The sequence below is a fragment of the Hetaerina americana genome, unplaced genomic scaffold (genome assembly GCF_022747635.1).
Source record: "Hetaerina americana unplaced genomic scaffold, ioHetAmer1.1.p SCAF_6, whole genome shotgun sequence".
In the NCBI taxonomy this organism is placed as follows: Eukaryota; Metazoa; Arthropoda; class Insecta; order Odonata; family Calopterygidae; genus Hetaerina; species Hetaerina americana.
In genome coordinates this window covers 36248821-36261620 of record NW_027287205.1, presented here as the reverse complement: position 1 = coordinate 36261620, position 12800 = coordinate 36248821, and the positions used below count along the sequence as shown (strand labels likewise).

The window sequence follows — 12800 nt, the reverse complement described above, 5'->3', positions numbered from 1 at the left end:
ATAGTATACTTCTTAATAATGTTTTTTGGGAAATAAATATCACTGTCAATATTGTTCCAACATTGTTTTGCTAAATTTATATTTAAAATCCAATTTTTAAATCCAAGTTGGGCTGCAACTTGTTAATTGGATTTCTGATATGAGCTCATCAAATCTGAGTGGGAAAAATAATTTCACGGGAGAGCATCCAATCTATCTTCTCTTAAAAATTCCTAATGCAGGTTTACAGAAACTTGAAGGATAATTTTAATTTTGATTTAGGCCAAGTTTTAATATTTCAGGCCAACCTATTTTGAATCATTTTAATATTTTGCAACCATTTTAATTTGGTATTAGTCATTTAAAAATTACCAGAATGTGCCTGGTGACCATCTTCAATTTTTTAGACATGTTAGTTCTCTAATTGGCAAAAAAATTATTCCAAAAAAATATTCATGAATTTTTTTTTGGTCAATTAATACTAGTATATTTATTTCTCCAGCAGACAAAGTGTACAGCATTGAGAATACATGACAGGTGTATAGGACTCATCAATGGGATATGGATCACATTATTCCTAAATAGAAATACAAAATACAGCTATGACAGGAAACTAATGTACCCTTAAGTTTTACATAAATATTCAGTAATGCTATAATAACACCCATCACCCAGGTATGAAAATAGATTCTTCTTGAATAGTTTTTTAACTGGTTAGGCAGATTGTTAAACAATGTTGTGCACATTGATGCTGGTCCTTTAGCTACCATAGACAGGTTTGATGTTTTCACATGTAGATCTTTTCATGTACTGGCTATGTGACAGTTCATTCATTCATTATAAAGTCATTCCTGTTTTTCACAGCATAGGTCACTGCATGATAGATATGCATATGCAAGGTATAGTTAATGTTCCCAAATATTCAAAGAGAGGTCGACAATGTGCACGATAAGATTGATTACATATGAGTCACACTATTTTTTCCTGAACTAAAAATCTTGAGTTAATGAGGATGATGTTCCCTAGAGTACAATTCCTTTCAAATTTTCCAAGTAAAACAAGCTATAATATAACATTTATAGGGCATCTGAACTTAGTGTGTTTTAAAACTGATGTTTTAACCAGCAAATTAGCGTGCAAAAAGGGGGTACAAATTGGCAGATCTGATCCGCTGAATCATTTACCCCAATTTTAACAATAGAAAAATTACTAAACTAAGTAAAAAAATGAAATTTTTCTCTCCAAAGAATTATTTTTTTGCCAGGTTTTAAATTAATGTTAATATTCAATTTTAGCAATTGAAGTAAAATAAACTTTGAGAGCTTTAAGATAAAAAAGATGGAAATTTTCTAGCCCAAATAATATATGAGAAATTGCACTTTGTTTCCAAAATCCTTTTGGATCAATTACTTTTACAAGGGGGGATCGAGATGGTGCGGGGGCTAACGTACTGGCTTCCCACCCAGAGGGCCCGGGTTCAAATCCCAGCCGTGTTGAATATTTTTCAGAGGTAAATCGATCCCTACTTTAGGTGCTTTGTGGAGGGCACTTTGAGTGAGTACGCCTTCCTTCGGATGGGACGTTAAGCTGCGGACCCCTTGGCACCTTTCGTACAGAGTAGGCTAATGCCGACGCCGGGTTTCTCTCCACCCTTCATCCTTCCTTGTCCATCCCCTATGGCGCAAATGACCTCAGCTGTCGGTCGCCTCCCCTTAATACTACTACTACTTATTCAAGTAGAGGTAACTGGCATAAATAAAAAAAATGAAGTGGACATCTTACACCTTGTACCTTACTTAATATGATAATAGTTCTGCTTACGTAAAACTTTTATATTTTCTTTTTTGATGCTATTTTCAGAAATTACTGATCAAGTGAAGAAAAAGTATATTTTGCAATAAGCTGATTCATTATAATATTGGTTTTTTTGAGGATAACACTTGCAACCTATATTAATACTTAAACCCAAAGAGAAAGCTTGGTTGTATTAGTGAAAATTGCCGACATGTCTTTAAAGATAGTTGTGTCAAAAATGGAATTTTTGTACTTTTCCACCAATTGAGAATTCCCTTAATATCTTATGAAATGAATAATGAACAAGTAAAATCTTATATCTCAATTTTTGTAGCTCAGCAAATATTAATATGAATCAAAAGATATGTTTTTTAATATGCTGTATTCTGGCCACTTAATGGTATTTTTAAGTTATGTATATGAAATGTAACCTGATGTGTAAATTGCAGTGTAATCATATGTTATATTAATTTGATCAATATTTCTAAAAGAAGTATCTTTGTTCAGGCGTGTTTAAAATCAATATTTTTCTGAGTTACGAATGTGTTCATACTTCTGCAATGTGTTACCATAGTTGCTGAATGAAACCCTGAATTAACTCTTCCAAGTGATTTGTACTCTCTATTGAATTTGATGAGTTAACCATAGTTTATTGCATTAGTTCATGATACCTTTATTTAATGATAACTTATATTGTATTATTCTTTCTCTCTCAAGGTGTCCGTAAAATAATTATTGCCACAAGTATCGCTGAGACGAGCATAACAATTGATGATGTGGTATTTGTGGTGGATTGTGGGAAGACCAAAATGAAAAATTTTGATGTAAAGAATAACGTGGCAACATTGGAGCCCCAGTGGGTTAGTTTGGCCAATGCCCATCAGCGTCGAGGACGAGCTGGAAGGTAAGTTACATGTGAGACAGTGGTTACAATTAGTAAATGGTTCATGAATTTAGCTTGCAGACTGTGACTTTATATTTCTATAGCAGAGGAGAAAACTTTTGTCAATGAATTTTGTAATAATTAGGAGTAGACATTGTAGTTGGCATGGTTATTTGTCTTGTTCTGTTGATATTAGGAGCAAACAATTGGAGATATGATATCATTGACTGGAAACCATTATGTTGCAGTGATACCTAATTTAGACCCCATTTTTTGCCCCATTGTCTGTCTTCTATGGACTTGTTAAGAAGGCCTGTGGAGAGTGAAGGGGTGGCATAGAGACTGATATTCAAGGGGCTGAGACCAGGGTTAAAACTCTCATGCTGTTTAAAAATATTTTATAAAAATGTTGTTAAATCACCAGTGTTACTGGTGCTAACTATTCTAGTACCACTGTGACTCTATTGGGCATTCTCAGTAGAATCACAGTGATTTTCCATTTGGAGTACTCGCATCAATGCAGTGAAGCAATTTCATATAAGCCTAAGCCATTTGATTTTTGTTTTATTTTGACATTGCAGAAATTGATTTCTTCACTGTACCTAGATAATCCCCCTCAAAGTTAATGTATTAATTTTACCAAACACAAGAAGGGCAATTTCAAACATTAAATGGACAAGAAAGGTGGAAAAAACATCTTAATGTGGTTCAAAGTTGCAGGTTGGATTGAAAGGTAGGTATTTTAAACCCACTGAGGCCTTCGTAAATTTCAGAATACTTTCTGTAGACTAAATTTGATCTTAGGGCATAATATGACACAAGTTTTTTGTAACTACCAGTCTTTCATGTACATCACATGACTGCAACTGTTTGCATACTGTTCTTGCCTGGTGTGGATGCACCTCCCGCTGCACACCTGGCCACTGATTGTGGGGTATCACTTACAGGTAATGTTCAAGCTCTAAGGCCACCCAGTTTTTTCTCAGGATCAAGGGTATGGAATGTAGGGATGATCTTAAGGTACATGGACACTCTTCATGAATAATAGATATAGATGGCTGTAATGTACAGTGCACAGGGTTTGTATAACTGCTGCTAGAGTTTAAAAGATTTTCAGTACTTTAAATGGCATCATTTAAATCACAAGAACAGTGTGTAGTCATCTGTTTCACTACTTGTATGGTTTTTCACCCACTGAAATTCATCATCAATTGAGTGTGAGAGACCTGCGGTGATGTTGTTGTGGATTTGTATAAAATGTGTGTCAATGTGTGAGACTACAATTCAAAGAAGTCCAACTTTCGTATGATGATAGTCATGAAAGGTTTGGCCGCAAACCAGCTGGTTTTTCCAGTGGGGACCCCTAAAGAAAAATTCTGTGGAATCAGAGCATTGACTTTGTAAAACATGCGTACGTCTACAGGGAAAATATGTTGGGAAGGAATAGAAGTTTTCACTCTGCGGTGTGAGTAATTTGTCAGAAAAAGTTAAGAGACCTTAGGACTTCCTTGCACATGTCAACAAGCTTCTATTGTTGAATTAATGCACTCACATGCAAATTGTTTTATCTGCTCTGCTGTGAAGTAAAGTTCTCTCATTTTTCTCCCAGTGTGTGTATTCTCAGCAATTTGCTGCTCTCTTTTCAGAGTGCAACCAGGTGTTTGTTATCACCTTTATAGTCGGGCAAGGGAGATGATGCTAGCAGAATACCCGTTGCCTGAGATGCTGAGGTCCCGACTGGAAGATGTGATTCTGCAGCTGAAGGTGCTACGCCTTGGCAAGGTTCGACCATTCCTTCAGAAGGTGATGGATCCTCCTGACCCTCGGGCCATTGAATTGTCCCTTAAGGTAATCAATATTATGGTTTATCAATTCGAAGATTGGTTTGTAGTACTTCCCCAATCAGTATAACCTGCCTTCTGTCAAGTACTTTATTCTCGCATAGTTCAGTACTCTAACATTTTCCATCACCTGCTTCTTGTAGTTCGCCAGAGAGGGGAAAGGGTTAGCATGGAACTCTGGGCAGTATGCAAAAGCATAGTGTTCATTAGTGTTTGAACTCAATCTATGGGTCAAGGGGGATCAGGATGGTGTGGTGGCTAATGTACTGCCTTCTCACCCAGAGGGCTCTGGTTCGAATCCTGGAGGTGGCGGATATTTTTTAGTGGTATCCCGATTCCTACTTAAGGTACTTTGTGAAGTTAAGTGATTATGCAGTTGACCAGATGGGACCTTAAACTACCCACCCCTTGGTGCCTTTTTTTAAAAGTAGGCTAATGCCGATGCCAGGTTTCTCTCCACCCTTCCTGCTTTCCCATCTGTCCCTAATGGGAGAAATGACCTCAGCTGTTGGGTTTTCCCTCTACAATGGCTACTACTATTGTGGGTGAATGCATATCAATGCAACACAATCAAAACTATTTGCTTGTGTTGTTCTTCCATGGAACCCAAAGGGAAACAATTAGAATGTTCACTTTTTGATTCGATGGATTTTTTTCTCTCTTTCACCTCCCCCTGCAGTGATGAAATTGACTACAGCTGCAATGTTATGGAGTTAAGATTTCCTCCTGCTGTCTCAATGTAATGACAATGAACCCTCTGGTGTTCTCCTTAGTTGCTGCACACCCTGAATGCTCTAGACGAGGACGAACACCTGACCCCATTGGGGTTCCACCTGGCCCACCTGCCCATTGACCCACAGCCGGGCAAGATGATCCTCCTGGGTGCCATCTTCAGCTGTGTCGACCCCATTCTCTCGGTGGCCGCATCGCTAGGGTTCAAGGACGCCTTCATCATTCCCTTGGTACGTTTGGTTGATTATTTATTCATTTGGTGAGATGATGTATGTATTTATAGCTTTGGAGTGATGAATATTGTTCTGTTAGTTGGATTGTTGGTGTTATTGTATTATGTGACTTTCATAGAAATTTATCCTGTGGAAGTTTTTCCTTGTCCATACCTAGCGTGTCCTCATTTGTCTTCCTTTCTGTCCGCTTCACCTTCTCCATTCTTCTCCACCCCCACATTTCAAAAGCCTCCAATGTACGTCTATCATCCTGCTTCAATGACCATGTTTCCGCGCTGTATATAGCTATGTTCCATATCAACGTTTTTACGAGTCTTTTCTTAATATCCCTGCTCAATGTCCCGGTCATCAATTCCCTCCTTCTTTTCAAAGCTTCTTTGCTTAACGTAATTCTTTTTCTTATGTCCCTACTACTTTGACCATTTTGGTCCTCAACACTTCCAAAGTACGTAAAATGTTCTACGTGCTCTAGATTTTGCCCTCCTATTTTAATACAACTATTTCAGAGTGTAAAAATCTTTGGCCTTGACCATGATCCTATTTTAATGTTTGACTTAGCATTTCTCTTTCTGATGAACCTCATAATCTTTGTTTTATTTGCATGAATTCTTTTCCCATATCTATCCCATCGAATTTTCAATTAACTCAGCAATGTTTTTAACCCATTGGCTGACTGACAAATTAAGGCTTGATCATCCACAAACCTAACTGATTTTATGAATTTCCCACAGACTTCCATTCCTATTTCAGGTTCTTTCCCTGCCTCTTTAACTGTTTCCTCCTCTTATTCATTGAAAAGCACTGGTGATAATGGACAACCCTGCCATATACCTTTTCCTAACGTGGCTCATCCTGACTCTCCATCCATCACTCACACCGGAGCAGTCTGTGAAAAGTACTGGTTGCGAATAAGTCTCCTTTTACTCAAATCTACTCCTATGGGTTAGATGAAGGAAGGGACTGCCACTGTCTGTATTACAACTGAATAAAGCTGAATAATAATAATTATTATTTTCTGCAATACATTCATTAATTCTATCCAATTCACTCTATCAAATGCTTTCTTGAAATTTACAAAATAATGACATCCTGATTGTATTCTGTGCTCATCTCTATCAGTGGCCTTATTACTGCCATTATGCATGCCTTTCCCCTTCCTGAACCCATACTGGTCATCCCTAAAGTAATCATTTGCTTTGCCCTTCTTGTTAATGATCCTGAGAACCACTTTAGCTGCATGTAAAATCAAACTTATTGCTCCTTAGTCCTCACATTTAGCTGCCTTTCCCTATTTTTGAAAAAGGAACTTACATTTATACGACTAAATTTTCTGACAATATTCCTCCTTCATAAATGCAATGAATCAGTCCATCAAAACTCTTCATCCCATGTTCTTCTTAAACTTTAAGTTGTTCATGGAGAGGTGTTCATTGGTCTTTTACATATTTAGTAAAACAGTAGTACCAGGTGTGCAAGAATGAAATGTAGATTTTTTTCCAAAAAAATCAGAAGACTGATAAGAAGAGCTTTGGTCAAAGTATGCTCCATTGCTAGTTAGACTTTTGCCCATCTTTCTGGCAATTTGTGGATACCACGCCAGTAAAAATCTTTCCCTTGAAACTTTCACTGAATTATTTTTTCACATCTTCGTACAAACGAAGTGCTGCTCAGCAAATGCATGACCCATCGATGCAAGCAAGTGGTAATCGGAAGAAGCAAAGTCTGGTAAGTCGCATTAGGTAAAATTTCCCAGCTGAGTGCTTCCACCGTATAAAGAACTGGTTTTGCCGTGTGTGATGGAGCATTGCCATGGAGAAAAATGACCTCATGTTGCTTTCTTTGGTATTCTGGCCTTTTTTCAAGTAGTTAACAGTTCAAATTAAACTATTGTTGTTGGCTGTACTCAGTATTGACCATTTTACAAGGTTAAGCTTCTGGTCCCAGCAAACCCTGACCATCATCTGTCGGCCGAAGCAATTTGGTCTTGCCGTCAATATGGATGGTGCACCTGGGTATACCCATGATTTTTTGCACTTGGGATTCTCAAAATAAATCCACTTTTCATCCAAAGTAATGATATGTTGCAAAAACGACTTCCTTTTGTATCATGTGAGAAAAATTTCACATGTGTTTTTGAGAGGCAGATGGAGAGGTGTGCCTCTCCATCTGCATGTCATTCAACTAATGTTGTACCCATCTGCCGGTCTCCTGAATCTTTCCCATCTTTCACAGGCGTTTGGAAACAGCTTGTTGACTAATGTTCAATTGCTGTGCAAGTCGTTTTTGTGTTTTGTGAATCATCTTTGTCCAACACTGCTTGCAATTCCACATTTTCATACCTTTTTGGTGGTTCCTTGTTCCTTGTCTGCAATGTCAAAGTCACCACTTTTGAAATGCCAAAGCAAATGTTTACGCATATCTTGCCATAGAGCATGTTCACCTTTTGCTTTTTTAAGTAATCAGTATGTTTTAGCAGCAGTTTTCTTCACATGAAAACAAACAACTAATGCTGTCCGTAAATGCTTTTTGTTTGATATAAATTTTGACATGTTGAACACAGCAACACAACAGTGTGCAAACACTTTTTCAATTTATCACTCATGAGTGTCTGACACTAGTTGATGGAACGAGAAAATGGCTTTAGTGTCAAATCTTTACTCCACAAACTGCATTGGTGCACCATCTGTCACCTGAACTTTGCAGTCATGTTATTTTGAAATTGCTTGTTGGGTCCATTATTCATCGTATGGATTCAAAAGCAGTGGTGCCTAACCTATTAAGGCTTCATGGTGGCTTTAGCAAAAGTAGAATTTTCTTTGGGCTTAACTTTAAATACAAACATTGACACTACATAATGAGCGACAAAATGGTTATTAGCCGGAAAATTTCCTTGATATTTGCCATTAGATTATTAAAATAATAAAAGGACATTTTTAAATGCTGTATATTTTTTTTGAAAATAATTTCCGTTTGTGATTATGAATAAAGAAAATATACGTATCTGAATAATAAAACTTAAATTTTTAAGGAAATTCTTTTACTATGCAAATAAAGGAAAAAAAAATTCAGAAAACTAGGGGGATATTTGAAACTGTACAAGGTTTGTATAAAAGGTATCGGGAACAATTTCTTCCTGGTGTGACCTTATGTCGTAGTGCGCTTGCACCTTGCAGGCCCATTGGTGGAGGGTCTGACCTTAAAGACGTGCCAAGTGCCAATCACCTGCGAGCATTCGTTCAGGCTAGATTGCGCTTCAAGTGGACCCCTGTCGAGTGACTCAGTGCAAGTGCAAAATTCAGTAAACGATTGTACAGCGGTATGCCATCAAATTTTGTGTTGGACTGGGTAAATTGGGTACGGAGATGTTGGGCATGATTCACCCAATGTTCAAGGATGAAAGCATGTCACAAACTGCAGTTTTTAAGTGTCACAAGCTCTTCAAAGATGGCCAAGAGGGTGTGGGGGATGAGCCCACACCCCCACCATGGATGGCTGTTGACGTGAATAACCAACAAAAACATACACTGTGTGCATGCAGTGCTGAATTCAGACTGTTGTTTAAGTGTGCGAATGATTGCAGATTTTGTAAGATGACTGAAGAGATTATTTAGCGTAACTCTTGCTTCTGTACAGTTAGGTCTATTGAGCTGTTATTCCTGAGCAATGAAATTGAAGTCATTTTTAAACTTACTCAAGTTCCTTTGAAGTAAACTCTTCAGAGTTAATCTCTATATCTGTACTTGGTTGACACCTTTCAGCCATTTAATGTCCGGTTTAGCCTTAACTTTTGGGGCATGGCATTTCAGATTTCAGTGTTGTGTTTTGCAGGGGAAGAGGGGATGATTGTGGAATCAGACCCTGAAACTGTGACTCATGCCAGCTCCTTCATCCAGTGCTCTTTTTGCTTGCACAGGGGAAAGAGAGGGAGGTGGACCAAAAGAAGCGCCAGCTGGCCAAGGGCTGCAAGAGTGACCATCTGGTGGTGGCAGAGGCACTGAGGAACTGGGAGCATCTGGATTCATTTGGAAATGAGAAGGGACGAAGGTTTTGCTGGGAGTATTTCCTCTCCTCACACACCCTCAGCCTCCTACGGTATGGGTTCCTGTGAGAGGGAGACATTGGATAGGTGCTATATAGGACTGTGCACATGGCAATATAAAAAAAAACTTCAATGGACCCTAATATTATAAGGTTACGTTTGTATAATAAACTCCCCGCAGGCCTGAAAACTTCAATGATGACCAATATTTTTGGATGAAAATAATAGCTTTACTACTGAGTAGATGTTTCTGCAGTGTTCAGGAATGCAGAGACTAATGTAAACATTTCATTCATCATTATGATGGTGATAGTAAAATTGTAATAGTAGATTTAGGGGAGGCGACTGAGAGCTGAGGTCATTTGTACCATGATGGGTGGGTGGGGAAGGAGGAAGGGTGCAGAGAAACCTTGCATAGGCAGTAGCCTACTCATAGCGAAAGACATGAAGGGGTCTGCTGTTTAATTTCACCTCTGATGGATGGTTTAATCATTTAAGCGCTCTCCACAAAGCACCTCAAGTAGGGATCGGGATACGGCTGAAAAATGTCTACCACTTCCAGGATTTGAACCTGTGCTTTCTGGGTGGGAAGCCTGTATGCTTGCCGCTACACCATCATGATCCTGTGATTATTAATATTGTATTTACTTGCTGAGCGATCAGTATTACATTATAAAAGGCATGCTATCAAACATGCACACATTCAGAAATTGACATATATGTACATAGGAACTATAACTGCACCTACAGATCAAAATCTGGTTTCTTTGGTCAATGAATTCTCGAGTTCACCCCAAAAATCAGAAGCACTCATAGGAATTTTGTAGTATGTAGGGAGTTTGTGATGCAAACATAATCCTATATCTTAAGAGTCCATTAAAGTTTTTTGCGCACAGACATGCAGAACATGCTGGCTCCTTTGTTGTCTAGCACTGTAATAATGTAAATGGGAATAATATATTTTTATTCAAATAGGTTACATCTGACACTACGCAAACTGTCATTATAAAGACCCATGATGCAGTCAAAGCTACCTATTGTTTTAATTAACGGCCAACAGGGAATACATAAGGCTTCATGAGCAATCAATCAAAGAACTTTGGTCTGTGTTTCAAATTATAGGTGATGGGCTGACTTAAGTTGGTGAGTCAATTTAAATATAATCCCTGATGGGTTGACACTCATGATGTCAGTTTTTTCACCTTGACTTGGCTGGCGTGGTTAATATTAAGAAACTGCTACAAGGGTCAGTAATTATAAGCAATATAGCAATATGTTGATATGGAGCGTAGTCATGTACAGAGCAGAAACACACTCATTGAAGCAGGATGATTGGTTTATTGGAGGTTTTTGAAATGTGGGTGTGGATAAGGATGGAGAAGGTGGAGTTGACAGAAAGGAACACAAATGAGGAGGTGCTGGATATGGTGGGGGAGGAGAGGGGATTGCTGGGAGAAATAGTATAAAAACAAGAAAAATGGATGCAAAGCATATTGATTTGCAGTGGGATGTTGAAGACTGTGATAAAGGGGAGAATGTTGGGCAAATGAGGAAAGGGCAGGTATAGGATAGAGATGTTGGATGGAATCAAGGAAAGAAGTAAGTATAAGGAGATGAAGAGGGGCTTGTTGTAAAGTGGGATGTTGGGTTGTGTTTTGTTTGGAGAGACAAGGGAATTTTTTGAAAGTTTATGATTGATATAGATGTTAGTTTGTGTGCCACTATCGTCAATATGGCAATATTAGTGGTAACATTCAATATCTCCTGTGTGGTCAATATTAATCAATGTACTTGAAACTAACCAGGATCTCAGTGTGCCCACCTCAATACATAGTTCTTTTATATTGACAGTCAGTATTGGAAAATGAATATTGCTCAGTTTTCAGTCATAACTTGTGTACTAGATAAGTTGTAGATTGTTAGGTATACAGTGAATTTCTCAGTATGAAAATTTCCATCTGTATTTCAGCATTATTGGATTGGTTTAGATTGGATTTATGAACAAAACTTAAGAACCTGATCTTAGGAAAACAAGTGTTGAGCATATGCATGGCACTATTGGAGATCACAGTGTACTGTGATGTGTAATTTAATGCAAGGGGTGTCTAATATTTTAGTATTCATTACGCTACAGTCCACGAGGTTAAAACCAACTTTAAACCCTAGGATGTTTTACCTTTGACAAAGTCTAAGCAAAATGCATGACTATGAATACCTGTTACTTATGGTATTTCATCATAGGATCTTGTTCCTTTTAAGTTCTTAAAATTTTGGTAAATTAGAGGATGCCTCCGTAGCTTAGTTGGCTAAATCACTCAGCCAGACATCAAGGCGTACAGATTCAAATCCCTGTAAAGGGGAATGATTTTTACATTTTGAAATTTTTGCATTTTAATATGTATTAGTTAAAAGTAACTGTGGTGGTATCCCCTGAAGTTTCTTAGAATTTGTTAAGGTTTCCAGACACAAGAGAAATAAAGTCTATAAAGTCATCCATCCACGTGCAACTGTGGTTTGGGCAAGTATTTACCAGAATAAAAAGTGAAAGCAAAAACCATGCATCCAAAATGAGTTGTTCTATTTTTTGAGTTAGAAACAATAAATACATTTGTTAAAATTGATTTAAGGAGAGTGGATTCTGGGACAAAAATCGATTCCATTTGTGGTCTTCATTGCGAGTTGATGAATTTTAATTCTGTTTTTGTTTAGTTTCTTTGATAAAATTATATCAACAACATTTATTTACATGAAGGCACATTATTTATGTTTCAACTGTGATTGTAGGTGAATAGAAAACAACTGTAAATTAGATTGAATATTCCAATTAGTAATGTCCAGAGGTCAATTCAATATTAAGAACATTAAGGTAATAGGGTTCTTGAGAAATAAGATGGCTAAGCTTAGCAATGATTTTGGCCAGCATAAATTAGAGATATATCTAATCCCCCCCTGCTTAGGAAGAGTTTTAGATGAAGACAGGGGCTGAAGTAAGGACTGCAGAAGAAGAATTATGAGTATATTGGAAAAAATACTTCTAAAAAGAGGAGGAATTTCATGCCAGGGACTTCAGTAAATATTTAAAGAAAAGATAAGTAATTCCTTTGATGCAGATTTTAGTATTAAATGGCTTGGAAACTTGGTCACAAGTTAAGGGGGTGAGGATTGATCGGAGGTTTTTGAGATGTAGAGAAAAATGGAAAAATACAATGGAGGGAATGGTAGGAATGGTGTAGGAGAGGGGAAGGTTTTTGGGACTAATTCAAGGAAGAAGTGAGTGCAGGGCATATTCATTGGCAATG

General features: G+C 37.7%; 1 protein-coding gene across 1 annotated transcript in view; it reads left to right on the top strand.

Moving 5' to 3' along the window:
- LOC139695341 (ATP-dependent DNA/RNA helicase DHX36-like) overlaps nucleotides 1-12800 on the top strand; it is a 36522-nt gene that overhangs the window by 17740 nt on the left and 5982 nt on the right. The window contains exons 11-14 of the mRNA XM_071594053.1: nucleotides 2491-2677; nucleotides 4303-4504; nucleotides 5271-5459; nucleotides 9376-9554. Coding sequence (XP_071450154.1) covers nucleotides 2491-2677; nucleotides 4303-4504; nucleotides 5271-5459; nucleotides 9376-9554 — 757 coding nt within the window. The remainder of the gene's footprint in view (nucleotides 1-2490; nucleotides 2678-4302; nucleotides 4505-5270; nucleotides 5460-9375; nucleotides 9555-12800) is intronic.